The 25,988-nt window shown below is 48.5% G+C and overlaps 2 protein-coding genes across 16 annotated transcripts in view; one reads left to right on the top strand and one right to left on the bottom strand.

Annotated features, from left to right (window-relative positions):
- Positions 1-6,501: 6,501 nt before the first annotated feature.
- Positions 6,502-13,507, bottom strand: LOC128831660 (myb/SANT-like DNA-binding domain-containing protein 2). 3 transcript variants are annotated; one of them, XR_008443838.1, is made up of 5 exons: positions 13,416-13,507; positions 9,552-9,684; positions 8,066-8,697; positions 7,548-7,858; positions 6,502-7,071 (listed from the first exon to the last, which is right to left on the bottom strand). XR_008443838.1 is itself a non-coding variant. In XM_054018305.1 (5 exons), the coding sequence occupies exons 2-4, from the start codon at positions 9,608-9,610 to the stop codon at positions 7,824-7,826; spliced, it is 726 nt and encodes a 241-aa protein (XP_053874280.1). In that variant the 5' UTR covers positions 9,611-9,684; positions 13,416-13,507; the 3' UTR covers positions 6,502-7,071; positions 7,781-7,823. The 3 variants fall into 3 exon arrangements, 2 of the variants coding, with proteins under 2 accessions (XP_053874280.1, XP_053874279.1); XM_054018305.1 differs by having other exon boundaries at positions 7,781-7,858; XM_054018304.1 differs by lacking the exon at positions 7,548-7,858.
- AAK1 (AP2 associated kinase 1) overlaps positions 9,688-25,988 on the top strand; it is a 138,042-nt gene continuing 121,741 nt past the window's right edge. For 11 of the 13 annotated variants that reach the window (XM_054018294.1, XM_054018300.1, XM_054018298.1 and 8 more), the window contains exons 1-2: positions 14,165-14,373; positions 14,614-14,978. In XM_054018294.1, the coding sequence (XP_053874269.1) occupies positions 14,816-14,978 (163 nt within the window). In that variant the 5' untranslated portion in view covers positions 14,165-14,373; positions 14,614-14,815. Of the gene's footprint in view, positions 9,769-11,423; positions 11,490-14,164; positions 14,374-14,613; positions 14,979-25,988 lie in introns of those variants that run through there. The other 2 variants (XM_054018292.1, XM_054018291.1) reach the window with 2 other exon arrangements.

The following is a 25,988-nucleotide window of genomic DNA, read 5'->3' as shown; positions in this document are numbered from 1 at the left end:
TGGCCCAGTTGCCCTTTGCAGGCCAGTTCGAACCATTGTTGCCAGGGGTTGTGAAGGCCAAAACTATACTAGGGTTCAAAAGAGAACTTAGATAAGTTCATGGAGGATAGTCCATCAGTGGCTATTAGCCAAGATGGTCAGGGATGCAACCCCATACTCTGGGTGTCCCTAGCCTCTGACTGCCAGAAGCTGGGAGTGGACGACAGGGGATGGATCACTTGATGATCACCTGTTTTGTTCATACCCTCTGGGGAACCTGGCACTGGCCATTGTTGGAAGATGGGATACTGGGCTAGATGGACCTTTGGTCTGACTCAGTATGTCCATTCTTAAGTTCTTATGTTTTGCGTTCTTGTGATTTAGAGTGTTGCCAACTCTCAGGAATTTATCACAGGTCTTGCAATATTTGAGAAAAACAGCGAGGCACCCTCACAAAATGCCATGAAACTTTTCATAGGCAATACTTGAAGCCCAGGCCGAAAAGCACTGTTCAAACAAGGTAAGAGAAAGAAAAAGACCGCGCCAAAGACGTAAGTAACTTAATCACTCTTGCCTGCATGTTGCTTGAAAACATATCTGATTTAGCATTTTGTTTATACACCTGTATTTCCAGTAAACATCTCTACTTTAAAACAAAAACTGGAGGCACACATATATATCTGCTGGAAATGGTCCCAGTTACACGCAGAATTTTCCATCAAATCAGCCAAATAAGAGTGTGGTAGAGACAGTCACCTGCATTCTAGATTATTGCCACAGATTATCTGCATTACAGCAACTCCCAGAGGCTCCAATCAAGGTCAAGGCCCCAACAGCCTGAGAGGGGTTTAAATCCCTTCTTCGCGTCAGGCAGATGGGGCCAGGGGGGTCTTACACAGGGATCTCCCAATGCCCAGGTTAGAGTCATTCTAACTCTTTTGCTGGCCTAGTGAGTATTTAGTTATTCAATTATTTAGTTCAAGTTGAACAACTCCAACAGGAGAGATGGAGAGAACCCCACTCAGAATATCCCATAGCCCAGGGATTAGAGCACTAGCAGAGAGGCTGGAGATACCTGTTCAAATCCCTTCTCCTCTTCAGACAGAGTGGGGACATGAACTGGTGGTCTCTAACCAATAGGCTAAAGGTTATAAGGGAACTTCTTCCCCTTTCCCTGACTCGCATAAATCTAAGTGGCCTCTGAACATGCCTACCAGATCGGGCCCTGCAGGTGACTGAGCGCTGACCTTCCCCCAGGTCCTGGCTTGCTATGGGGCTGAGGTGGGAGAAAGGCTCCTGGGTGTCTAGAGGGAGGCAGTGGTGCACTCAGAGGCAGAAATATAGGCACCAAGGGCACTTCTGCTGCAAAAACGGAGGTGCCGAGCAAGCTGAGGTGCCTCCGGAGCAGCAGCCGAGTGGGAGTTCTGTGGAGGGCAAAGGCGTCTAAAAATGGGATTTAGGCACCTAAATCTGGGGGGGTCAGGCACATAAGTACCTTTTCGTGAATCGGGGCATTGTGCTTGGGGCTGAACGTATGTGACCCACTGTTGAGTGTGCGCTGTACATCTGCCTCTAGTAGCTCATCCATAGTGGATGTGAGTCTGCTATAGGGTTACCATTCGTCCGGATTTACCCGGACATGTCCTCCTTTTGTGTGCTAAAAATAGCATCCGGGGGGAATTTGTAAAGCACTCACAATGTCAGGGATTTCCCCCTCCCCCGGCAGAGCGAGCGGCTGGGAGGGCTGCAGGAAAGTCCCGGGCTGGACTCCGGAGCAGCTTCCTCCTCCCACCCCCACCCTCCCTGCATTCTGAGCCGGCCGGCAGCTCCTCCTCCTGCAGCCCGCTCCGGCAGCCCTGTGCAGGGCCAGGGACCCGGTTTTGTTGTGCTGGGGAGCTCAGCCATGTGTCCGGCTGGCACAGAGCCCAACACCCTGTTCTGAGCAGCAGGGTAAGGGGGGGCAGGAGAAGGGACAGGGAGGTTCTGGATGGGGCAGTCAAGAAACGGGGGGGGGGCTTTTGGAGGGGAGTGGAGAAAGTTTGGGGCAGTCAGGGTACAGGTAGGGGGTAGGGTCCTGGGGGGCAGTTGGGGGGGGTCTTAGGAGGGGGCAGTTAGGGGACAAGGAACAGGGAGTCTTAGGTAGGGGGTGGGGTTCTGGAGGGCAGTTAGGAGCAGGGGTCCCAGGAGGGGGCAGTCAGGGGACAAGGAGCGGGGGGTAGGGGGCTGGGAGTTCTGGGGGGGAGCTGTCAGGGGGCAGGAGTGGGGAGAGGGATCGGAGCAGTCAGGGGACAGGGAGCAGAGGGGTTTAGATGGGTTGGGAGTTCTGGGGGGGCTGTCAGGGGGCAGGAGTGTGGAGAGGGATCGGAGCAGTCAGGGGACAGGGAGCAGAGGGGTTTAGATGGGTTGGGAGTTCTGGGGGGGGCTGTCAGGGGGTGGGGAGTGGTTGGATGGGGCGTGGGAGTCCCAGGGGTCTGTCTGGGGGTGGGGGTGTGGATAAGGGTTGGGGCAGTCAGGGGACAAGAGGCAAGGAGGCTTAGATAGGGAGTGGAGTCCCGGGGGGCAGTTAGGGGCAGGGGTCCCAGGAGGGGGCAGTCAGGGGACAAGGAACGGGGGGAGGGTTGGGAGTTCTGGGGGGGCGGGAAGTGGGAGGGGCAGGGGCGGGGCTAGGGCGGGGCTCCTCCCGTCCTCTTTTTTGCTTGTTGAAATATGGTAACCCTAGTCTGCTAGAGTTACCAGCGAAGGCCCCAATCCTGCAAAGTGCTTAACTTTGTGCTTAACTTTACACACTGTGAGTGGTCCCATATGAGCTAATGGGATGACTCACGGTGTATCCAATCCACCTTCCAGAAAAGTCAACAGAGAGACTGTCACTGATCTCAGTGGAGCTTGATCAGGCCTAGAGTAAAAAATTAAACTCATGAAGGTAGGACATGAAGTAACAGGCATAATCTGCAGCAAAGGAGATTTAGGTTAGATATTAGGAAAAAACTTTCTCACTCTAAGGATAGTTAAGCTCTGGAATAGGCTTCCAAGGGAGGTTGTGGAATCCCCATCACCGGAAGTTTTGAAGAACAAGTTGGACAAACACCCATCAAGGATGGACTAGGTTTACTTGGTCCTGCCTCAGTGCAGGTGGCTGGACTAGATGACCTCTCAAAGTCAGTTCCAGCTCTACATTTCTATGTTTTTATGTCTTTGCAAGTTTTAGGGCCTGATCCAATGCCCATGGAAGTCAATGGAAGGCTTTCTCCAGTTTCGGTTTATCTGGTCAGGAAACAGAAGTTCTGTTCCGTGGGAAAGTCCAACATTTTGGGGAAGAAAACTGTTTTGATTCAGAATGAAAAGGCAAAATTTTGAAACTTCCTGTGGAATAAAAATTCTGAAAAATGTTGCTTTGATACTGTTGAAATATTTCATTTCTATATTGTTGTTTTAATTTAACTTTTATATTATAATCAAATATTAGTGGTGTATTATATTATATTTGTATGTATTATATTAAATAATTGAATATAATATAAAAGTCAAAACAAAAAGAATCTTAACAAAGCTGCAGATGCCATCAGATTGCAAACTCCTCAAGGACAATAAAATCTGGGGGATGGGAGGGTGGGTCAGTATTAAGAAAGGCCAAAGCCTCTACTTACATTAAGCAGAAAATCCATTAAAACAACAAAAACAAAAAACTCTACCCCACCCATTGTAGTGAGTGCGGTAAAATCATATAGTGAGAGACACCCTCTGCCCCCAAGGAGCTTTCCATGTAAATGGACAAGGCAAACAAAGGGTAGGAGACAGGAAACACAGACATTGTGAGGGGACATGGCTTGCTCAGGATTACACAGCAAGTTACCTATAGAAAGTGGGAAAAGAATTAAGGTCCAGCGCCCACTCCACTGTTCTAAACTCTATAAAGCTAGAGAGTAACAGGAAGCAGTGGTGGATTTTTGTGGCACTGTTGAGATCCGCGGACCCTCCAACCAGGGCCAGCCCTAGACCAAATGGCGACCCCCCACTGCATTTGTTCAACTTTTGAATACCTTATTTTTTTTATTGCATTTGTAGCCCATTTCACAACTTGGATTCAAGATTTGCATGCATGATTTATCCCTGTCATATAAGATGGTATATTTGCAAGCTAGGATCTGTACATTTATATTTATTTGTGCCATATATAAACAGATAAAAAAATTAGTTTCTTCTAAGGCCTTGTCTACACTACGAGAGTAGTTCGATTTTACTTGCATCGAATTTTTGGAATCGATATTGCAAAGTCGAACGTGTGTGTCCACACTAAGGACAGTAATTCGACTTTGTGAGTCCACACTAACGGTGAAAGCGTCGACATTCGAAGCGGTGCACTGTGGTCAGCTATCCCACAGTTCCCGCAGTCCCCTCTGCCCATTGGAATTCTGGGTGTAGCCGGCAATGCCTTCTGGGTAACAAAATGTGTCGAGAGTGCTTTTGGGTAACTGTCGTCATCCGTCCATCACTCCCGCCCTCCCTCCCTGAAAGCGCCGGCGGGAAATCAGTTTGCGCACTTTTCCAGTCATTGACAGCGCGGACGCCACAGCACTGCGAGCATGGAGCACGCTGCGACCATCGCTGCAGTTGTGGCCGCTCTCAACGCCTCGCAGCTTATCATACAGGTTTCCCTGAGGCAGATGCAGAAAAGTCAGGCGAGGAGGCTACGGCACCGCGGTGATGGCCTGAAGTCTGAGAGTAGCACAGACCTCTCAGAAAGAACGGGACCCAGCGCCGAGGACATCACGGTGGCAATGGGTCATGTTGATGCCGTGGAACGGCGATTCTGGGCACGGGAAACAAGCACTGAGTGGTGGGACCGCATAGTGCTGCAGGTCTGGGATGAATCCCAGTGGCTGCAAAACTTTCGCATGCGGAAGGGAACTTTCCTGGAACTTTGTGAGTTGCTGTCCCCTGCCCTGAAGCGCAATGACACCCGGTTGCGAGCTGCACTGAGTGTCCAGAAGCGAGTGGCCATAGCCCTCTGGAAGCTTGCAACGCCAGACAGCTACCGGTCAGTCGCGAACCAGTTTGGGGTGGGCAAATCTACCGTGGGGGTTGTTGTGATGCAAGTAGCGAAGGCAATCGTTGATGTACTGCTGTCAAAGGTAGTGACCCTGGGAAACGTGGAGGCGATCATAGATGGCTTCGCAGCGATGGGATTCCCAAACTGCGGTGGGGCCATAGATGGAACTCACATCCCTATCCTGGCACCGGACCACGAGGCCAGCCAGTACATTAACCGAAAGGGCTACTTTTCCATGGTGCTGCAAGCACTGGTGGACCACAGGGGACGTTTTACCAACATCTACGTGGGATGGCCGGGCAAGGTTCATGACGCTCGTGTTTTCAGGAACTCTGGTCTGTTTAGACGGCTGCAACAAGGTATTTACTTCCCGGACCACAAAATAACTGTTGGGGATGTGGAGATGCCTATAGTCATCCTCGGGGACCCAGCCTACCCGCTAATGCCCTGGCTCATGAAGCCCTATACTGGCGCCCTGGACACTGAAAAAGAACTCTTCAACTACCGGCTGAGCAAGTGCAGAATGGTGGTGGAGTGTGCTTTTGGCTGTCTCAAGGGGAGATGGAGAAGCTTACTGACTCGCTGTGATCTCAGCGAAACCAATATCCCCATTGTTATATCAGCTTGCTGTGTGCTCCACAATCTCTGTGAGAGCAAGGGGGAGACCTTTATGGCGGGGTGGGAGGTTGAGGAAAATAGCTTGGCTGCTGATTACGCACAGCCAGACAGCCGGGCGATTAGAAGAGACCAGCGGGAAGCGCTGTGCATCCGGGAGGCTTTGAAAGCAAAGTTCCTGAGTGAGCAGGGTAACCTGTGACTTTAAAGTTTGTGTACAGAGAAGCTGAACCTGCCCCCGTTTCTTTACCCAGTTAATGTTGACTATCCTATCCAGTTACATACCCCCTTCACCCCTCCTCCAACACACGTGTCGAAATAAAAATAGTTCTACTTTGTTAATGCACACCGTTTTCTTTACTACTGTTTTCGCGGGAATTTTTTAAAACTGGGACGCAGACTGTGGTGCGGAGCGGGTGTAGTGTAGTGACGCGAATGAAGCTTCTAAACTCAAGGATTGACAGGCTCCGCTGCGGTGGGATGGTTGTTTCAACGGAGCCTGTCACCCCTCCTGATCGGGACTGTGTGTATGGGGGGGCTATGTGACTTTGTGGCAGGGGGAGGACGGTTACAGATCCCCTGCTGCGTGGCTCTGTGATCCTGCATAAGGACCGCCGCTTAAGATCTGTAACTGCCCTCCCCCGCCACAAAGTCACAGAGCAACCCACCCCCCACCACATAACATGAAAACCACCTCCCAGACTAACCAGGGTAACTAGTCACTGCATCACTGCACTGTCTATGTGCCCTGCTGCTGTGCCTGCCCCCGCCTATGTACCCTGCCAAAGGTGACTGTCCTGTCCAATTACCAACCCCCTTTCCTCTCCTCCTCCAAAAGAACATGACTGAAACAGTAGTTAACAGAAACGTATTTTTTATTATCAACTACACATGGAACTGGGAGGTGAAACTTGGACGGGGGCTTGTGTCAGGTGGGAAGGAAAGAACTTTTCAAATTTTGGGGAATGAGAGCCTTCTGCTACTCGAGCTCTCTGCAGGGGTGGAGTGAGAGTTAGCACGGACTCTGCCGCCTCTCCTTCTTTGCACTTTGGGTGAGGTGGGTATGGGACTTGGTGGCGGGGGAGGGCGGTTAGAGATGGACTGCAGCGGGGCTCTGTCCTCCTGCCTCCGTTCCTGCAGAACATCCACAAGGCGCCGGAGCATGTCTGTTTGCTCCCTCAGTAGTCCAAGCAGCGTTTGAGTCGCCTGCTGGTCTTCCTGCCGCCACCTCTCCTCCCGATCCATGTTTGCTTGGTGCATTTGGGTCAAGTTCTCCCGCCACTGGGTCTGCTGTGCTGCCTGGGCTTGGGAACAGGCCATAAGCTCCGAGAACATGTCCTCCCGTGTCCTCTTCTTCCTATGCCTAATCTGCGCTAGCCTCTGGGAGTGTGATGCCAGGCTAGGTTGTGAGACAGTCGCAGATGGGGCTGTGGAAATGGGAAAAAGGGAGTGAATTCCTCAGAAAGATAAATGTAGTTGTGAACAAAGAACATAGTCTTTCTCTGTGAACAAGACCATGCACAGCACCTATCACATGCGCACTCAGCACAAGGTCGAATTCTCGGCCTTCGCATTCAGTGCCTGGGGTCTTGCACAGCACATTTGAGAAGCGGGGCAGCACAATGGAATTTCTGTAGCAGGCAGACATGGTAAGCCGTAGACCTGTGGCAGTTTAAAACTTTTATATTACCACTGGCCTCATTTCACATTTAAAGCAATGTCAGTCCCTGCTGCCAGCAATCCGGCAAGCGGGAACTCTGCCCCTGTCCCACCCCCTCCCGGCTGTCCCCGGGAACGATCCCTTTCGCCTGCCCCTCTCCCGCCTCCACCGCGTGGCTGCAAACCAGCGGTTACAGTTCTGTAAAGGAACGGTCAAGCAGTCCCAACACTAACATTCCCCTACCTAATTCAAAGCAGGTCACCATGGGCGACCTCACCCTGATGAGGATCTTTGAGAGCGAGAGAGAGAGAATGCTCCGGGAAAGCCTCCAAAGACCAGGGCCGTATGCCGCCCTGCTGTGCAGAGCAATGATTCCCGAGTACTTGATAGTCTCGTGGCGCGGCAACGTGTCGTACTTCGGAGGACCCAATAAGGCCGCTCTCCCCAGGAACCTCATGCAACGGCTTTCCAATTACCTCCAGGAGAGCTTCATCGAGATGTCCCAGGAGGATTACTGCTCTATCCCCGGACATATAGACCGCATTTTACTGTAGCTGCAGTAGTAGGGAATAAACAGTAGAGCGGCTTGGGCAGGACAATCACGGAAAACCGGACATTGCTAGATTTTTTTTCAAAACTTGCACTGCCCATGACTGAACCGTTAAGCGCCTAGGGCAAAGTAATCATGAACAACCCATTCTTTTACTTGTTAATATTCCTGTTCTGTTAAAAATAAATGTTTAGATGTTTACAACACTTACTGGATGATCCTTCCCCAGATTCTGTGTCCGGGGTAACGGCTGGGGACGCTTGGTAGGGGATCTCTGTAAGGGTGATGAAGAGATCCTGGCTGTCGGGGAAATCAGCGTTGTGAGCGCTGCCGACTGCCTCGCCCTCCTCATATCCTTCCTCATCTTCCCCGTCCCCTAACATGTCCGAGGAACCGGCCGTGGACACTATCCCATCCTCAGAGTCCACGGTCAGTGGTGGGGTAGTGGTGGCGGCCGCACCGAGGATGGAATGCAGTGCCTCGTAGAAACGGGATGTCTGGGGATGGGATCCGGAGCGTCCGTTTGCCTCTTTGGTCTTCTGGTAGCCTTGTCTCAGCTCCTTGATTTTCACGCGGCACTGCGTTGCATCCCGGCTGTATCCTCTCTCTGACATGTCTTTAGAGATCTTCTCGTAGATCTTTGCATTCCGTCTTTTGGATCGCAGCTCGGAAAGCACAGACTCCTCGCCCCACACAGCAATCAGATCCAAGACTTCCCGATTAGTCCATGCTGGGGCCCTCTTTCTATTCACAGACTGCACGGCCATCACTGCTGGAGAGCTCTGCATCGTTGCCAGTGCTGCTGTGATCGCCATGATGTCCAGACAGGAAATGAGATTCAAACTGGCCAGACAGGAAAAGGAATTCAAATTCAAATTTTCCCGGGGCTTTTCCTGTGTGGCTGGTCAGAGCATCCGAGCTCGTACTGCTGTCCAGAGCGTCAACAGAGTGGTGCACTGTGGGATAGCTCCCGGAGCTATTAGCATCAATTTCCATCCACACCTAGCCTAATTCGACATGGCCATGTTGAATTTAGCGCTACTCCCCTCGTCGGGGAGGAGTACAGAAGTCGAATTAAAGAGACCTCTATGTCGAACTAAATAGCATCGCAGTGTGGACGGGTGCAGGGTTAATTCGATGTAACGGCGCTAACTTCGACATAAACGCCTAGTGTAGACCAGGCCTAAGCTTATAGAAACTTTTTAATTTTAAGAATAACTGAAATGTACTAACATCAAGAAATTGAACTGTACACCAACACTGGGTGGACCCATGGGCGATGCGTAATGGAGTCAGGGGGTGGTTAAACTTCCCCAGCCCTCCACTAATGCTCCCCACCATGGCCACGGTGAGGCTCGGGGCTCCTCCGGTATCCGGGGCTTGGGGCAGCTTGGGCGGCTAGGTGGGCCAGGGGGTGGGTGGGTGGACTGGTGGGCCGGGGGTGGCTTGGGCTGGCTGAGGCTCAGGGCACCTTGGGCGAGCTGGAGCTCCTCCAGTGAGGGGCTTGCACGGAGGGGGGGGGGAGGGCGGAGTGGGGGCAGGGCCTCAAGCAGAAGGGGCGGGGCCTTGGATAGAAGGGGTGGGGTAAGGGGCTCACGCACTGCCCAGGGGTGGACCAGTATTAAGTAGCGTTACAGAAGGTGACAGGCTTAGACTGTTAACCCATGTCCTTTATTTCAAAAGGTCGCTTTTCTCACCTTTGCCCTCGTGAACTGAAGCACAGGGTCAGAGAGATCCAAAGCCTGGCCAATGGCATTTTCAAGAGATAAAACAGCCAGCCACGTCAGTCTCTCGTCGGCCATCGTCACTCAAAGAGACGTTTTAATGAGCCTGAGCGACGAAATGGAAAATGTCATTCTCAGAAAATCTGGAAAGTTCCACGAGATTCTACAAAGGCCCAGAACATTCTAGGCGGTTAGTGAAAAATGAATCCACACACGGAATAGCTGAAACATGTGACTTCAAACGTTCTATTTTCCCTTTTGCCGCTAACCACAAAAACAACCCCCCGAGTCCAGCTCCCACAAGCCCCACAACCCAGGCGGTCAACCTGGGTCTCCTGCAGTCCTGGGTTTACAATGGCGCAATGGAGCGGGGCCCATGCTCAGAAGGGGCCCCGGCCTGCTCCGCTTGCACTGCGCCCCAAGACCCCTCTGGCTTCCCCCGCCCACCACTTGCTCCTCTTGGCCTGCCCGCCGGCTGCCTCCTCAGCCACACCTCCCTGCTCCTCTCTGCCCCCTAGCCAGACCCCAGTGCATCTCCGGCCCCAGGCAGTCTTTGCTTTCCACCACCTGTGGGGCCCCACCTGTCTCCCTGGAGCTGAGCTGCCTGTGACTGGTGCAGAAGCCTGGCCTGTCTCAGCCGGCGGGGGGGGGAGAGGGGCGGGGGAGGGCAGCGGCGGAGGGGACACTGCGGGGACCTTGGCTGGGCCCCTCCGGGGGAAGTACGTCTTGAGAGAGCCTGGGCAGGGGCAGGCCCTTGCCTGGCTGATCGTGCCACTCCCGAGGGGCTGGAATGATTCACGACCCTGGGACCAGCCCTGGCTGCGCTGCTGGCTCAGCCTGGCAGACACAGTCACCTCCCAGCAGGGCTGGTGAGTGCGGCTGGGAGGCAGGGCGTGGGGGAGTGGGTTTTTTGCGGGGCTGGTGCTGGGCTGTGAGGGGGCGGGGAAGATGTATATATTGAGCACTAGGGAGTGGAGGTTTTGTGTGGGGTGCTGGGCAGTTGTGGTGGGGCTGTGGGCAGGGGTGCGTTGGGCAGGAGTGATGTTGTGCAGGGCACTGCATTTGTGTGGAAGGGGTTGGGGGGTGCTGGGTATAGTGGGTCTAGGTGGCTCTGGCCATAGGGAGTCAGGTGGATTTTTTTTGTGGGGGGCAGTGTGGCGCAGCATGGGCCTGCCCCCAAGGGGAAGGGACACGCTGGCAGCACAGGGCCAGGCGGGCCACTGTGCGTCTGGCAATTGCCGGTTTGTAAATAGTGCCCTCACACTGGGCTGGGCGGAGCTGGGCCGCCCCTGCCATGCCATGTCCCATTGTCCCTGGCTGGCCCCTCATTCTGTGGACTGACCTTCCCACGCCATGCTACATTGCTCCCATGGGGGGCCCACAAATAAGTTTGATGCCTGGCCCACAAAAGGTTAATCTGGCTCTGGTCACCTACTCCTAAATCCAGCCCTGCCTCCACCTGCCCTGGGCGCTGGAGTGTGAGGGTTCCCAAGAGCAGCCCCTGGCCTGTCCCCCCACTTCCTAGCACGTGCCGCCCAGGGCAGGTGGAGAATCTGGGGCTCTCCACAGTGGTCCAGGCTCCCAGCGGGAAGAGGCTGGCGCTGCTAGCAGGGGCTGCGCTTCACGGTGGGGGAGCTGATCACTTCCTCTGCCGCAAAGCACAGCCCCTGCCACTGACACTCCGTGCCTGCCAGAGGCTACTACACCCATGTTAAAAAGTGGGTGGGCCATGGCTCCCCCGGCTCCCAACATCCCTAGACCCCCAGGGTGTGGGGAACCCAAATGTTCTTTGTGTCCAGGGCCCCAATAAATCTTAATTCACAGGTAGCTCCCTCTATATTCCAGGAGCTCTCAGAAAGCCTGGTGCCACACCATCCTACACCCACCACGCAAGGCCTCATTGAGCCTTAGGTGAGTAAGGCTGGGGGCTTGGAAGGAACCTATTTGCAATAGCAAAGCATAGGTTTGTAAACTCAGTTCTGTACTACTGTTGTTTATATTCTGATGGTGCCTAATCAATGGTAGCTCCATTGTGCTAAAGACCCTGTCCCAAATAGCTTACGTCTGCACTAAAAGTGGGAAAAGTGATTCCCTCCTGTGTAGCAGACATGCACTAGCTTTGCTCAAGCTAGCATGCTAAAAATAGCAGCACGGATGTTGTGGCATGGGTGGTGGCTTGGGGTAGCCCCCTAAATCCAAGCCTGTCTGATTCCCAGGTCCAACCTTGGGCAGCTAGCCCGAGCCACAGAGTCCACATAGCTATTTTTAGTGTACTAGCGTGAGTCTGTATACCTGTGCTGGAAGTCACACATCCCAGCTTTAATGTAGACATACCTTAAAGCAGGGGTTCTCAGGGAGTCGTGACCCCTTAGGGGGTTGCAAGGTTATTACCTGGGGGGTCGTGAGCTGTCAGCCTCCACCCCAAACCCTGCTTTGCCTCCAGCATTTATAATAATGTTAAATATAAAAAATGTGTTTTTAATTTATAAGGGGGGGTCACACTCATAGGCTTGCTGTGTGAAAGAGATCACCAGTACAAAAGTTTGAGAACCACTGCCTTAAAGGGCCCGATCCAAAGCCCATTGAAATCAATGGGAATCTTTCCACTGACTTCATCTGACTTTGGCTCATACACTACATCCCAAGCTATGCACTAAGCTCCATAGGGGCCAGCCGCAGTGCTGCCAACTCTCACGACAATCTCATTTTTCTTAAAGCCTCAGCTCTGGGAGTCACGTCATTACATGAGAATTTCAGCTTTCTTTCTTTTTTTTTTTTTTTTGAAAGTAAGTTTTTAGCCCTCATGGATGCAGAGAACAGTTGTGAAGTTGTGAGATCTAAAGGCTCAAGGATAGAAAAATCTCATGATTCCTATGGCAGTATAGTGATTTTTTGAAACACGATTCATGAGTTTTGAATGGTTTGGACTGCCATTTCTGCTGCCTGTGTGGAGCCCATCGCAGGATTGCAGTCTAAATATACAAGACCAACAAAGGGGTACAACATGGAAGCAAGTCTGAGGGCTCCAATCCTAAAGCATTTATCATAGAATCACAGAGTATTAGGGTTGGGTATTAGTATTAGGGTTTATGCACTAATCAATCCAATGAAATCAATGGGCATTTGAGGTGTGCCAGGACTGCAGGCCCAATCCTGAACAGAGCTGAGCACCGAGTGATCAGCACTTTGCAAGACTGAGGTCATTGTGAAGTTCCCCAAGCACTATGCCTTGCTTGGGGAAGGGGATAGAGGAGAAAGTGGCTGCTGATATAAAGGCAAGACAAGGTGATCTGGTGGTCCCTTCTGGCCTTTAACTCTGGTGATTCTATGAAAAAGAAATTACAGAATAATAAATAATCAGTTTTGCCAACCCCAAACATTCATAAACCAGATTTCCAAAAAAACCCCCATGAAATTGGCTTAAAAATCAGGAGATTAAAAATAATAAACATTGGATTCTTTTTATTTGCCTCCTGGCTTCTGAGCTTTTGGAGCACAGTCAGGTCCCGTCTTCACGCTTTTCTCTGCCGTCGGGAAGCTGAGCAACTTAGCTTCCATTAAAAACAAAAAGAGTGAGATTCTCTCCAAATCGCACACTCCCAGGATGGGGGTTTTAATGAAACCCCCCAGAACATCCGGAAACTCCCGAGACAATCGCGAGAGTCCCACAGCACTGAATATTTATTATCATTACAGTGAAATTTGTTTTAGAAAAGCACAGCTAATGCAAACAACTAACATGGCTAAGGCCTAGCCCCGCTTTTCCCAGCAGAGCCTGTTTGTTTTGCTTAAGCAGCTGGCTGACTGTTTAAGGAGGCTGAGTATATAAACTCCTACCAAGCGGGGATGACAGGGGGGGTCAGGAAATCAGCTCCACTGGAAAACATTATTGGGTGCTCTGCTCTTCTGGACAGGATCGTGATGTTCCTCTTGCGGCTTTCATAGGGTACAGAGAAACTACAACTCCCAGGCGCCCTTGCGGCAAGCCAGTGAGGGAAGGAGCGGGGGTGATTTCTTTAATAAGAACAGATTTAAAAATTTTATTAAGATGATGTTATTAATCAAACCCATCATCCTGCAGCCCAGGCTCCATCAACTCAGCCACCCAGCCAAGGGGGCACCGAATAAGGTTGACAACTAAACGCATCATATCACGCTTTACTCCAACCCCTCCAGCTCCTCTCCTGGTGCATTCTGGGAATTGTAGTCCCTCTCCTTGCACAGCTGGCTTGGGCAGTCACCTGGGAGAACTACCACTCCCAGAACGCCATGCGACAGAGCAGGTCTGTTGCAGTTTAAAAAAACCACCACACTCTTTGATGTCCACTTTATTCGGCTGCTGCTTTAATTTTGTCTCTAAACCACCCTCAGCCCTCTTCCTCTCCACCAGCCTTTCGTTTTTTTTCAGCTGAAATCTATTGTGGAGGCGGGAGGGAGAATACTGCTAGGGATTAAGGGGTTAAAAAGAACAGCTTTGGGGAGAGGATGGGAAATCACCCATGCACCATCTCCCCACTCCACCCACCCTGATTGAAGCAGGGACTTCCTGTGACAGTTCATTTCCTGGTTGGATGGAGCTGGAGGAGAGGTGGGGGTTGGAGTCAGATCAGCCCTGTAATGGTCTCTGGTTATCAGCTGCTGTTTGCCTCCTTTAAGTGGCAATGTTACCTTATAACCATGTTCCATCCAGGGCCAGCAGAGAGGCTGTAGCAATGGTAACACTGTGGCCAAGCTGCTAGCTCTAGCCTATTTGCAGCAAAGCGCTGGGACAGCTGCCCCTTTAGCACCTAGGTAGGTAAGTAGGTGGAGGGGTGGTTTACATGGATTTATTAGCTGCCCAGGAAGAGGTACATCATCCGTATATAATCAACTGCTTGTAATGCTTTTGGGGGCTGGGTGATTAAGGGCAAGATTTTGTGAATTTATGTTTAGGGGAATGGTGGGAACATCTGACAAGGGTCTTATTTATTTTTCTGATTATTTGCCAAGGGTTTGTAATCGTTTGTCCTTCTTTGTTTTTATATGATCCTTACAGGTCTAAATCTGACCGGCTCTGCCTGCCAGGAGGGAAAAAAAGCATCTGTCCTACTTCAAACAAACAAACAACCGCCCCCCCTCCCCAAAAAAATCACCACTAGGAGTGGATTATTTTTATTGGCTGGAATCAAGAAGGGGGGGAAAAAATTGGACCTTGACAATATCACCTTTAATCATAATACAATTATTTCTCTGGAGAGATGAAGAAGTTTTTTGACTCTCGTCGAGAGCAGGGCGGTTCTGGCCCTGGTTCTGGTACCAGTGGAGGAAGTGGCAGTAATACAGTGGCAGGGAGTGGGTACATTGGCAGGGTGTTCCATATTGGGAGATACCAGGTGACGGTGGATGAAGTGCTGGCTGAAGGTAAGATTGCAATGTCTTTATTTTCCCTTTTGAAAGCTGTTCCATTTACTATGACTAGAGAGGCTGAGGCCTTTCTTTAATAATCCTTCCCACCCCCAAGATTTCATTGTCTTGGAGGGGTTTGGGATTGGATTGCATTTACAGCTGACAGCTTTTCTGTTTTTCAGATATGTAAATCAATTGGGGGTAGTGCTGATTCTTTTTAGAAATCTAAAAGGAGAGCATAAAAACAGCAGGGACTGGATTTTTCCCAGCTCAAAACTTGGAATGCTTTAAAAACAAAAATCATGGCACATTATAGTGGGGGAACTCTGCACCTATAAACAGTGAAAGCAATGGTCTTTCCTCTAACTTTCTTCAGTCAGATTCCTCTTTTCCTCCCTTAGTCAGGAGGATACATGGGAGTAAATTTCTCCCTATGTTTATAGGGAGTAGGGCAAACTGCTGGTTAGGGTATGGGATCATCTATGTATGTGGGGCTACTGCAAAGAAAACTAGAATCTAGATTACATGTTTCAGTTGTAAGTGCTTTGAAAAGGGGGGAGAATCCACCAGTAAGGGTTTGAAATCCTAAAGGTGTTTCTAAACTAGATGTAAAGTGCTTGCAATGTAGAAAGCTGGTGAGGGGTGCGTATAATTTTATGTTTATCACTATAACTTTATTTGGAGCACTGCTGCTGTAACTAGAATGTTGTGTGTTCTATGCTTAGGCACCAACCGAACCTTCTGAACGTTTCTCACTAGTAACCTTACGCTCGACCTTCAGAATAATACTGCCTTCCCCTAGACCTACTCATAAGCCATCCTTTGCTCAACATCCTCTGAATTTTCAATCAGAGCAGTGTTTTGTTAATTGTATGGGGTTCTGCAAATGGATTGCCTAGAATAGGGTTAATAGGGAGAAGGAAGCTGGTGCATCAGAACTGGGTGGAGGGGGGCCTATGCCAGCTCAGAGAGCCCTAGAAGGGACAGTGTATTTGGTCCTGTCTCCTCCCCACCCTTTCACTGTGGTGTCTTGGAAATCTCTAATCATCTTTTCAAGTCCTGGTTGATATGTAGCTCCCTACCTGAGGGTGACTGAAAGGCTGGTCGTGGGGCAGGCACACGCCATTGACTATGAGATGTGGGAGGAGGCCAAAATGGATCAACCAGAACAACCCACAAACTGGTGGCAATGGTGATTTTTGCTCTTGCTTGGTGAGGCACTGACTTTAAATATACGGTCTGTATCTGTCTTGGTCTATTTCTTTAAGGCCCTGTTTGCAGTGGGAGCCCATGAATTGGGCAAACTACCACCTGGTCCTGCTGTCATTACATACACGCCTAAAACTTCCTCTCTGGCATCATCCCTGTAACACAGGGGATAAATAGACTTCTTTGCTGATGAGTAATCGCTGCTGGCAAGTCCTGCCTGGGATGCTGATAGCAGCCTGAAAAAAGCTTCCATGTTCCTGGGACCTCTCGTGATCAACCCTCATAAGTTTAACTGAAATGCATACAGATACATCTGTTCTGTAGCCCACACTTAAGGGGGCTGTGATGGAGGGAGAAGGGCTTTCCCCCTTGCCATGCTATCCTGATACCCCTGTACCTCTGCAGAATAACCTATTGCTGGAGCTCCTTTGTGAATGAGTGCCTGTGTGCTGAGAGCAAGGCCCAGGATTTAAGGACTCCTGGGTTCGAAACATGGCTTAGTGGTTAGGGATGGGACTGGGACCCAGGATTTGACTCCTGGTCCTGAGTCTGCTGTCGGACCTGCTTGCACAAGTAAACACGGCACAACTAAGCCTGTAAAATAGATCTTATACATGGCTTGGAGCAAAGCTACAGGGATGTGAGAGGAGCGAAGTCAGTTCTTCTGTTGAATGCTGGTGCCTGGGTCCCTTCCCTCAAATGGGCCCATTGTTACAACTGATCAAAAATCCCTAAGGATGCTGAGAGCATCTCCTTTTTGGTGCATGTCTTAAAGGCCTTGCTATTCACCAGCCCACTTAATGGGGCATTGGGCTAGTGGCCCGTGAGATCATGCTGCTATGGGGGAATAGAGGCGATCACCCTCCCTAAACAGAGGGTACAGCTGATGAAATCTGGGTCACTTGGGAGGCAGCGTAGATCAAACAAGCTGCAGCTTCACATTTTTCCTGCCTGCTGGCATTACGTTCAGTGTGCCACTGCAATGCTCAATCAGGGGTGTTAAGGAAGCGAGTTGCATTGGCAGTGCTAGGGATCTGGAGAGCAGCCTAGCAACCCGGGCCTTGAGCTGGTGCAATCTGGATCCATCTCCAATGGAAAGCTTGCTTGCACCCATATGATACTGGTTGCGTGTCCTCGCTTGGCAATTTTGAAAGACTGAGCACAGAAGCCTCCTCCTTCTCTGCTAGAGGAAGAAACCCATTAGGTGGCACTTTCCAAGTGGAGGTGAACTAAGATGTTGGCTGGGGTAAGAATATAGCCTTCCCTACCCATTGCTTAACTAAGGATGTCAAGTTGGTGGGGTGGCACAAGGCATAGAAAGTGAGAAGCAAGATGGAATTTTTGCAAAAGTGATGGAAGAATTATAGTCTGAAATAATGAATGAGGGTGGGTGGGGGTGTGTGTGCCTTGCAAACTCGAGGAACTAGTTTAACCAGCACTATTGGAATTCAAGTGGCAGGAGACTTCCCTCTGCCTAGTGGGCCTTTTAGTTGCCCCCTTGGGATCCTGCTGAACAAACTCCGCTGAGGATGACTTATCCCTGGCACATAAAGGGACTCAGGAAGAGACAGTACTTTGGAATGCACCCAATGGCAGATATTTCCAAACACTATTTCCCCCCCCCACACACACACACCCAGGGTGGATTTCTACCCTTCCCTCTGAACTGCCATAAAAATGAGTGTGTTCCTCTCCGTGTACAAATTCTGTTTGGACATTTGTTTTCCTGCAACAAAAAGTCCTGGTTTTTAATTTGGGAGTAAGGTAAATGGGGTGAGGAATTTGGATGATGATAGAGTACTAATACAGATATCTCTGTATTCTGTGGTTAAAGTGAATTTAAAGGATGACCGGTTTCAGAGTAGCAGCCGTGTTAGTCTGTATCCGCAAAAGAACAGGAGTACTTGTGGCACCTTAGAGACTAACAAATTTATTAGAGCATAAGCTTTGGTGGGCTACAGCCCACTTCTTCGGATGCATATCGAATGGAACATATATTGAGCGCGCGCGCACACACACACACACACACACACACACACCATGAACAGGTGGGAGTTGTCTTAACAACTCTGGGAGGCCAGTTAAGTAACTTTTGAAGTGATAATCAAGATAGCTCAGTACAGACAGTTTGATAAGAAGTGTGAGAATACTTACAAGGGGAGGTAGATTCAATGTTTGTAATGGCTCAGCCATTCCCAGTCCTTATTCAATCCTGAGTTGATTGTATCTAGTTTGCATATCAATTCCAGCTCAGCAGTCTCTCCTTGGAGCCTGTTTTTGAAGTTTTTCTGTTGTAAGATAGCCACCCGCAGGTCTGTCATTGAATGGCCAGACAGGTTAAAGGGTTCTCCCACTGGTTTTTGAGTATTATGATTCCTGATGTCAGATTTGTGTCCATTAATTCTTTTGCGTAGAGACTGTCCAATGTACACGGCAGAGGGGCATTGCTGGCACATGATGGCATATATCACATTGGTAGATGTGCAGGTGAACGAGCCCCTGATGGTATGGCTGATGTGATTAGGTCCTATGATGATGTCACTTGAATAGATATGTGGACAGAGTTGGCATCGGGCTTTGTTACAAGGATAGGTTCCTGGGTCAGTGTTTTTGTTCAATGATGTGTGGTTGCTGGTGAGTATTTGCTTTAGGCTGGGGGGTTGTCTGTAAGCAGGGACAGGTTTGTCTCCCAAGATCTGTGAGAGTGAGGGATCATCTTTCAGGATAGGTTGAAGATCTTTGATGCGCTGGAGAGGTTTTAGTTGTGGGCTGAAGGTGACAGCTAGTGGTGGTCTGTTATTTTCTTTGTTGGGCCTGTCTTGTAGGAGGTGACTTCTGGGTACTCGTCTGGCTCTGTCAATCTGTTTTTTCACTTCAGCAGGTGGGTATTGTAGTTTTAAGAATGCTTGATAGAGATCTTGTAGGTGCTTGTCTCTATCCGAGGGATTGGAGCAAATGCAGTTATATCTTAGAGCGTGGCTGTAGACAATGGATTGTGTGGTGTGTCCTGGATGGAAGCTGGAGGCATGTAGGTAAGTGTAGCGGACAACTCCCACCTGTTCATGCTCGTGTGTGTGTGTGTGTGTGTGTGTGTGTCTCCTCAATATATGTTCCATTCTATATGCATCTGAAGAAGTGAGCTGCAGCCCACAAAAGCTTATGCTCTAATAAATTTGTTAGTCTCTAAGGTGCCACAAGTACTCCTGTCCTCTTTTATCCTTTTTAAAAAAAAAAAAAAAAAACTTTTTCAGTCCCTCTAGGAATAGGGTTGCCAATTTTGGTTGGACGTATTACTGAAGGTTTAATCACATGATATAATCTTTAAAGATTAATATTTAATTCCTGGAGACTCCAGGGTAATCCTGGAGGGTTGGCAACCCTATCTATGAACAGCCATCTTTCTTTAATCCAATTGAGGTGTTGGGCCCAGTTTTTGAAGAGACTTTCTCCACCAAAGTTTACAGAGGGTTAGATACTCCAGAAGGCTAATGCTGTTTCTTTTGGAACCCTTCAAGGCCTAATTTAAAATCAGTGAGGTCAGAATGTCTCTCCTAAAGTTGATGAGCATTTTTTTTGCCACAGATGTTCATGAAGCTAGGATTTCTCCCTGGATGGATCAGAAATGGCAGCTAATGAGTCCCACTCGTATCCTGTATCAAAAAAAGGACAGTAGAATTGAGTGCAACAGTAGAATCTAAGACAACTGGAGCTAGATGCAATGGGGATATGACTGTGATGGGAGAGGGTTGGGATGGAAGAAACATGTTTTAAAGGGAGTAACAGAGACTTGCAAAGAAGTTCATATGTCTGTGCTACTTGTGCCTCAGATTGCATGAGTGTCCTGCTTGTACGTAATGGCTTAAGTTATCAAGGGCCATATTCTGTGCTGTTACCCCTGTGTAACCCCAGAAACTACATGGATGTAATGGAGGGCTGAATTTGGCCAAAGATGTGTATGCATATTGGCAGGTTCATGTCATCATAGCTAATCTCCCACTTGTCTTGGGCTGCTTTTAGTCTAACTTTAAAGTTCGAGGCAACTTTTCTTCCCATTCTACGCACATCTGCTTTTTAAAACTTCTGTGTGTTCATTTATTTTGCTTTCTAAAGCTGATTTTGTAGAAACAGACCAACTCCTCCGAGTAACAGTGTGGGGTGTGTGTGTGTGGGGGGGTTTTTTTTTTTTTTGGGCTCTTCACTCAAATTTTGCAGCCACTTCTGGTGAGAGTGTATGATATTAACTAGATTTTCCTCACCAAGGTATAGATACACCTCTACCCCGATATAACACGAATTCTGATACTTGGTAAAGCAGTGCTCTGGGCAGGGGGGCAGGGCTCTGCACTCCGGTAGATCAAAGCAAGTTTGCTGTAACGTGGTAAAGGGTGTGTGTGTGTGTGTGTGGGGGGGGGGGGGGTTATTTTATTTATTTATTTTTATTTTTTGCTCCCGAGGACCGCGTTCTATCCGGGTAGAGGTGTACTAACATTCAGGGATAAGGAATATAATACCTATGGAAATGTGCTGTTGTAACAATCGAGTGTAGATTTTTCAGTCTTTGTATTTTACTAGATCTTAGAGAAACAAACTCCACAAAAGGATATTTTGTTGCTCTTCTCTCTAGGGGTGTATATGTGGTATTTATTTATAAATAAATAAAGGTAACAAGCTTTGTAACTTCTCAGGCACAGTTGTGCTTGTAGCACAGATTCCCACTTATGTAGTTTAGACAACCCGTCTTGGATGAAGTTTTTGAAGACTTGAGCAGGAATTAAAGTAAAGCCCAACTATTTCTGGTTGAAACTATTTGTTGTCTGATGTTCAGAATTAGCTGAATATGGATGTATTTGGATTGTAAACTAATCCCTTTATCTACTTGAAGTGGGGAACATGCCTGCCTTTGTATATGTACAGTATGGGAAGCAGTGTGGTTGAGTGGATGGGGCGCTGGCTGGTTCGTGTTCTAGTGATCCACTTTTTGAACTTCGATATCATGAGCTAGAAGCTTGTGACATGAGATGGACTCCACCTCCCCCACCCCCCTAAGGCGTGGAAGGAACTACATAACTCTAGTGAATATAACAGGAGTACTTGTGGCACCTTAGAGACTAACAAATTTATTAGAGCATAAGCTTTCGTGGGCTACATCCCACTTCTTCGGATGCATAGAATGGAGCGCGCGCACACACACAAACACCCCATGAACAGGTAGGAGTTGTCTTACCAACTCTGAGAGGCCAGTTAAGTAACTTTTGAAGTGATAATCAAGATAGCTCAGTACAGACAGTTTGATAAGAAGTGTGAGAATACTTACAAGGGGAGATAGATTCAATGTTTGTAATGGCTCAGCCATTCCCAGTCCTTATTCAATCCTGAGTTAATTGTATCTAGTTTGCATATCAATTCCAGCTCAGCAGTCTCTCTTTGGAGCCTGTTTTTGAAGTTTTTCTGTTGTAAGATAGCCACCCGCAGGTCTGTCATTGAATGGCCAGACAGGTTAAAGGGTTCTCCCACTGGTTTTTGAGTATTATGGTTCCTGATGTCAGATTTGTGTCCATTAATTCTTCTGCATATAGACTGACACACACACACACCCTTCGGGGAAGACCCCTTCCATGGGCAAGATGGCACCGCATCCCAGCCCATTCCGTTCTTGGCTTCTGTAGCTTACAAGGGTGCCAGTTACTCCACTCCTTGGGGAGAGAGAGGACTCCGGTGTGGACACCTGGACCGGATTGAAAACACAAAACTCGCATGCCATAGAACCGCTCTAGGACGCAGCAGAGCTGGGCTGGGTTTGACGTGACAACCTACAAATGAAAGGCTGCATATCCCATTGCTGAGCTGTGACTGTCTCAAGTTCCCCTTTTAACCTGAGTAGGATAGACTGTCCTCCTAATGTTGATATCCTTCCCACAAAACCGAAGTGGGTGGGGACAGTCTTACCGGGAAGGCTGGCTGGAGTTGAAATCTGGTTTTGCATGTATGCAGTGCTTCCACATTCCAGGCATGCCATTGTATTCATCACTGGCTAGTGAGAGGTTCCAAACTGCTCAGGTGTACTACAGTAGCATCAGGGCTGGAAAGTGGGTCTACATTAAGTGGCAAGTATCAGGGGGTAGCCGTGTTAGTCTGTATCTACAAAAACAACAAGGAGTCTGGTGGCACCTTAAAGACTAACAGATTTATTTGGGCATAAGCTTTCGTGAGTAAAAACCTCACTTCTTCGGATGCATAGAGTGAAGAAGAAGTGAGGTTTTTACTCACGAAAGCTTATGCCCAAATAAATCTGTTAGTCTTTAAGGTGCCACCAGACTCCTTGTTGTTTACATTAAGTGGGGGTTTCCAGTCCCCTATAACTCTGGCTCAACTGTACAACATGGGGGCCTGACCCAGAGCCCACTGAAGTCAGTGGGAAGACTTTAAACCAGGTCCTGAATGGGCTTTGAGCATGGTGCAGATTTTCTTCACTTAATGTAACCTGAAAGTGGAACCTCCATCTGACAAGCCCCTTTCCAGGTCTTGAACAGAATTGCTAATTGGAGGTGGTAAACATGGCTTAGCAGGCAGACTGCGAATCGGCAATCCAAGGTTCTCTTTCCAGCTGCTGATTCGCTGCAATGCTTTGGGGGCATCGGCTAACCATTCGGCCTCGTTTTGCAGATGGGTAGATGAGGTCTGACCATGCTTGCCTGCCCAAATGGGTGTTGAGGCATAATTAATATTTGTAATGAGCTTGGATATCTTTGACGAAAGAGGTTATATAAGCACAAGTACTGATTTGAACTAAGCCTTGGCTAATAATGGAAGGTAACCGAATGAATAACTTGACCAGTGTAGCATGACCTCATTGCTGGGTGGGGACAGATCTTTCGGATATGTGTAAGAAACCTATTTATCTTTTGAGTCTGGGATTGGCTACGGCACTTGTTTGGGGGTGGTGAAGGGAAGAATAATACGGCACTAGAACAGCTAATGAGGTGGTAGGTTTTTTGCTTATGATACTGGCAGGGAAGCACTGGCAAGATCAAAGGGGAAACCTGTTCCACGGGTGACTGGCACATCTCTGGGGTTCTCAGACTTCCTCCTTACAGTCTGCCCTCTCCTGTGGCGGGCACAGTAGTTATCTCGAGATGAAGTATTAAACCAATTAGTAGCTGTTTTCAATTTACAGCTGGAAATCAGGAGCAGGCCTACACAGCTCTCCGTTGACCTAGGGACCCTATATGCGGTCCTATCACTATAATATCTGAGCACTGCACAAATATTATTAAACTCATCCTCCCTACACGCCTGTGAGGTGGGGGAGTATTATCTACAGACACGCAGATGAAGCGACTTCCCTAAGGTTGCACAGGAAGTCAATGGTCAAATCAGGAATCCAAGCTGGATGTCTCGAGTCCTAGTCCAGGGCCTTCTCCACAAGACCATCCTAGCTCTCCTGTTACGTTCTGTGGACTATAATGTGGAAGTCACTGGAATATCTTGCAGGAGCAGAGCCTCCTGCTGACCTCAGGCCAAAACCCAGTACTGTTACAGTAAGGAGGGTTAAAACTTCTCTGGAATAATATGCTCTTCAGTAGCTGACTTCAATCAAATCATTTTGAAAAACAAATTAAATACCGGTGATAAGAATGAGCACGTAGGTGAAAAGCAGCAGCTGAGAGCTCCTCATTCTTTGTACTCCCATCTACATGGGCTTTAGTGCTTGAATCTGGTCTTATGCTGAGGAAAGGTGGCTGGCGAGATGGAGTCTCCTATCTTGATTTATTGATTTTTTTTGTTTGTTTTTTTAAAGTATATTGGTCTATATAAACAAAAGGTTATAATTTCTAATTTGGATGGAGAACTTGCTGGTCATACCAACTGTTTTGATGCAGGTAGCCCTGGAATAGGGCACTAACGCCAAAGTAATTAGGATTGCTGTTCAGAGGGACATGATTCATATAAGGCCAGGTGGGACCATTGTGATCGTCTAGGTTGATGTCCCGCATAATTTCTGTAGCCAAGAGACTAGTGGCCCCAGTTCTTTAAGTTATACTGGCCAAAACCCAAGCTACAGGAGCAAGAAGAGTGACCCAATGGTGTGGGCCAAATAGGAGACTGTCATGCTGGAACTTTTGAAATGTTAGTATGATACTCCCCAGGAGTACCCAGGGCTCTGAGGAACCTCTCAGCTACTTGCCCTTTGCGTAAAGCAGCCTTGTTTGTGTATGCTGTAGTTCAGCTCTCTGAAACGAGTATCTGGCCACTCAAACAGGGCCTCCCAGGTCTCACACTCTCGGTTCAGGCTAGTTATAGGCACATAACAGCCCCCCGAGTTCCTTGAATGTTCCCTCTGTAGTATCCAGCCCCTGTAACTGGCAGAAATTACCAGCTAAGCTGCCTCTGACGGAGCAGTGTATACACAGTTTGACTGGTACAACTCAGGATCAGGTCCTTTGTTTCACTATAACTATGCCAGTGTTATTGTGGTATAATCATAAATTTAACAAAGATTGAGAGTGAGGAAGGATAAGAACAATAGGTTACATATAAAACAAAAGGAATCGTACACCTTTTATTGTCTAACCTTAACTTGAACAGGTTAAGCCCTTGTCTAAAGAAAATCTATCTTTATCCAAATGTCCTCGACAATGCTTTCAATTGAACCCTTGTTGAGTTCCCATTTTCATGCGTGTAATCACACTGCTGAATTACTCCCTAGGTGCAGGATAAAATGGTGTCCTTTTTGCCTGCTACTTCTCTCCCCAAAGGTCATTGGTGGTTGTGTTTTTGTTTTGTTTGTTTGCACCCTAGAGGCAGGACGACGCCTGAGACAGTCTTCAGTGTCTTCCCATCCCTTTCTTTACTCCATGTGCAGATTTGGCTACTATTGTGTTGCTTTATAATGCTTAAGTTGTGTATCTGTCTGTCAAATGAAAATTATCTCCTGTCTGAAAGAAACCAGTTTGTCAGCTCTGCTTGGGACATTGGTTTTAAAACATGTTTAGTACGTAGACACAATTTCTTAAATCTCATCCATACATCCATCATGCAGTTATGAGGATCAGTGTAATCCTGGCTTTCATTTAAGATCTCGCATGACATTCTTTATCGATAACTACTATAACAGCAATGTGTTGGGTGTAGTGAGTTTGTCAGGCCTTTTAGGAGTTGCTGACATGGAGCAGTGATCCCTTTGCTGGGTGGCACCAATGGGCCTCTGTCACATTTAGGAATCACTTTAACTTCCATCATAAGAATGACACTCATAACACGGACATCCCCTTCTACTCCGTTATCTCTACCAATCCAGAAAAAAACCCCAAACCCTATCCCAAGCAGAATTTTGACCCCATAAAGTGCCAGAGACTTCATGAACTCTACCAGGGACTTCACTATTTTACATGGAAGGCACTCTGAAACTATGGTGATGAGTGGTAGCATAAAATGCTAAGACATAGCTAAATCTACTGATTTCTCGATCTACCTCTTCCTGGGAAAAACGTTTCCAAAAGAAACTCCATGAACAAGACCCTTAATGTTTGCATACTTCTGTCCTGATGTCAGCAGTACACCTATAAGCCTGTTTCTCTATCCTTTTAGCACTTGTTCGTGTATTTTACCACTTGAATTCCTGCCTTAGTCTCTGGATCTAATTCTCTGCAGGAGCATGGATGTGTTCCTTCACCACTCTGCCTCCAACTGCCACTGGTAAAATGGGGATAACTTATACTTCCCTTCCCAGGCATAACTTGAGGATGTGTTACTGACAGCTTTTAAGAGGGCTTTCTGCTTTCAAAGCACCTTAAGATACTATTTCCAAAAGGTAAT

This window comes from Malaclemys terrapin, chromosome 2, assembly GCF_027887155.1.
Source record: "Malaclemys terrapin pileata isolate rMalTer1 chromosome 2, rMalTer1.hap1, whole genome shotgun sequence".
NCBI lineage: Eukaryota > Metazoa > Chordata > Testudines > Emydidae > Malaclemys > Malaclemys terrapin.
Note: the sequence above shows the minus strand (reverse complement) of the source record. Positions and strands in the feature narration are given on the sequence as shown.